This window comes from Amphiprion ocellaris, chromosome 16 (assembly GCF_022539595.1).
Source record: "Amphiprion ocellaris isolate individual 3 ecotype Okinawa chromosome 16, ASM2253959v1, whole genome shotgun sequence".
Lineage (NCBI taxonomy): Eukaryota > Metazoa > Chordata > Actinopteri > Pomacentridae > Amphiprion > Amphiprion ocellaris.
This window is the reverse complement of record NC_072781.1, coordinates 20,197,323-20,200,049: the sequence shown is the minus strand read 5'-3', so window position 1 is coordinate 20,200,049 and position 2,727 is coordinate 20,197,323. Positions and strand designations below refer to the sequence as shown.

The 2,727-nt window shown below is 39.0% G+C and overlaps 1 protein-coding gene across 1 annotated transcript; it reads left to right on the top strand.

The window, feature by feature from the left end:
- Nucleotides 1-703: 703 nt before the first annotated feature.
- On the top strand, nt 704-2,727 carry borcs7 (BLOC-1 related complex subunit 7). The gene is made up of 5 exons (XM_023262834.3): nt 704-863; nt 1,808-1,870; nt 2,113-2,156; nt 2,254-2,274; nt 2,387-2,727. The coding sequence occupies exons 1-5, from the start codon at nt 732-734 to the stop codon at nt 2,436-2,438; spliced, it is 312 nt and encodes a 103-aa protein (XP_023118602.1). The 5' UTR covers nt 704-731; the 3' UTR covers nt 2,439-2,727.

Below are 2,727 nucleotides of genomic sequence, written 5' to 3'. Positions count from 1 at the left end.
CAGGATTAGAGCTCTACTGCGGTGCTACTAAATATTAATTTGATGATGTGATGGATTTATTTATTTTTTTGTCCAGTTTTGAACACATTCTCTGTTATTCATTGACTTTGATACCGACAATGTTGAGAACTGATATACTGAAACTGTCAAGAATTTAGTTTTGTTAGTTTTTCTTGGAAACAATAACCCAGAAAAATATAATTTGTATTTGTTTGGATCTGTCTAATGCAACCACACCTTTTGAAACACAAAAAAGATTTTTTCCCCACAAATATTTCTTGAAAATATTTGAGATTGTGTAAAATTTTAAGGGTGTCCAAAAACTTTTTCCCACCACTTTACAGTCATATTTCCTTAGCACAAATTTAATTCCTGCAAAATACTGTGGATATTTTCCATTAACCTACATTATGGTTCAGTCTTTTTTTTAGTCCAACTATGTTATCAAAGCCTGTATGCAAACTATGAAACAGATAATGACACCACCATCAACAGATGATGTGAATAAACATTATAAATTTCATTGATTAATAGACTATGGACGCCCTTAAATTCTGACAGTGTAACCGGGCCTGGTCATAGTTTAAATGTACGTAGTAGTGGAGTACAAACGAAAGTCAGTGAAAACCGTTTTGTTTCACAAGTTTGTGACTTGTGAAATCGTGTGAGAGTAGTGGACGCGTTGCTGTGTATTTTGACCCTGCCCGGCTACCCGTCGTCTGAAAAAGAAAATGGCGTCCGTGGATTCTCAGCCTCGGTTCGGTCAGTCTGTTAAAGGGTTACTGTCCGATAAAGTAGGCTCCTGCAGTGGGGATGTGATTGCCTTGACCCGCCAAGTGCTGAAGGGATCTCGGAGTCAGGAGGTAGAGTGAAACATGGACTTTATCAGATACAGTCGATGTTAAACTTCTTCGGAGCACATCGGGCACAGCAGACGCTTGTTTTCAAACTAAAAGCATCGTCACTGACGCAATCGGGACGGATTTATTTTGCATATGACGCTTCAGCCTTTCTCTGCTAGCAGGACTCAAAAATAAAGTCTCTGTTTTTATACTTTCTCTCGAAGGCATTAAACCCCTTAGTTAAGTCATAACAGTGTAACAGAACAGTGTTGTTGGCCTGATAATGACAAACAGCGAACAGATGAAATCACCTCTGCTTCCTGAGCAAACACTGATTAAATGAAGTAAGAATGTTACCGGAGCTTCAACTGTATGAAGATTGATTCGTCGACAGAAAACGAACTTCAATTGTTCTCATAATCGATTTTTTTAGTCAAATAAGACTGACCCAGCTTGTCAGATTGCTACTTTTTCTTTATGTGGCATTATATTTGTCTCACCAAACAAACAATTTGAAGTTGTCGAATGATGGATACATTTATGTATATACACCAATCAGCCACCAAATTATGACCACTGACAGGTGAAGTAAATAACATCGATCATCTTGTTTTAATGCAATGTTCTGCTGGGAAACCTTGACTCCTGACCTTCATGTGGATGTTTGACATGTACCACCCACCTAAACATTGCAGGTCAAGCAACTCCCCAGACCCACAGAATTCACTGCTACCATCCAAGTGGCACAGGACATCCCCAGGAGTCCTGTGTCCATGTCCCACTGGGTCAGAGGAGTTTTAGCATAAAGGGGACCACCATAATGTTAGGAAGGTGGTCATAATGTTATGCCTGATTGGTGTATGTTCCCATTTTTCACCTATTTTGCAAATCCTGAAAATTATTGTCAGATTTAATGTTGATAAAAAAACAATCATTAGATAAACTGTCGTTATTGTCTCTTCCAGCTTCTTGGTCAAGCAGCAAGAAATATGGTCATTCAGGAGGATGCCATTCTGCACTCTGAGGATGTAAGTGTTTGAATACAGGAAGACACAATAATAAACACTCATCAATAATGACGAAGACAATATTGAGCAAAAAACAACACCTCTGTAAAATGTATAGCAAGCTGAACAGTTTCACAAGGATAACACTTCATCATTTTATGATTCTGAATGCCTGTGACAGCTCGGTGAAGTAAGACAAGGCTAAGGTATCTGTAAGTTTGAATAATCCACAGCATTATACATTATTATCATCTGTCTTCCAGAGTCTGAGAAAAATGTCCATTATCACCACACATTTACAATACCAGTGAGTATAAATTAGCTGTTTTGCACATATGTGAAACTCATTCACTTTTGTTGAAACTGAGTGTTTAAAGAAGTCTCTCTGTCTGTCTGTCATTAAGGCAAGAGGCCATCCAGAAGAAGTAAGTCTAAACACAACACTGTTTATGCTTTAGTGGACAAAGCTGACATCACTGTCTCAGTTGTGAGCCATAACACAAACTGATGGTATGCACTCGCGTCTCTTGCCTCTAGTGTGGAGCACTCTAAAAACCTGCAGGACCAGCTGAGACACCTGCTGAAGTGACGGAGCAGCAAACTACTGTAAGCTGACAATGACGCACTGAAGAAGGCTCCTGTGTCAATGCTGCCCCAGCATGATCTGAAGCAGTCTTAAGTGTTTTCACATTCCAGATACACTGCTGGCTGATTCAGTTGTGATTCCATCATTTCTCAATACAGTGAAGTGAAGTGCTGCTCTGTACCAAACACAAACATGCCTGTGCTTAATAATGTTTCTGCAAAGCATGGACCATATGATGCCTTTTGAGTTATGTCACTTTTATTATGTGTATTAAAAAATACTGTCTGTGTCA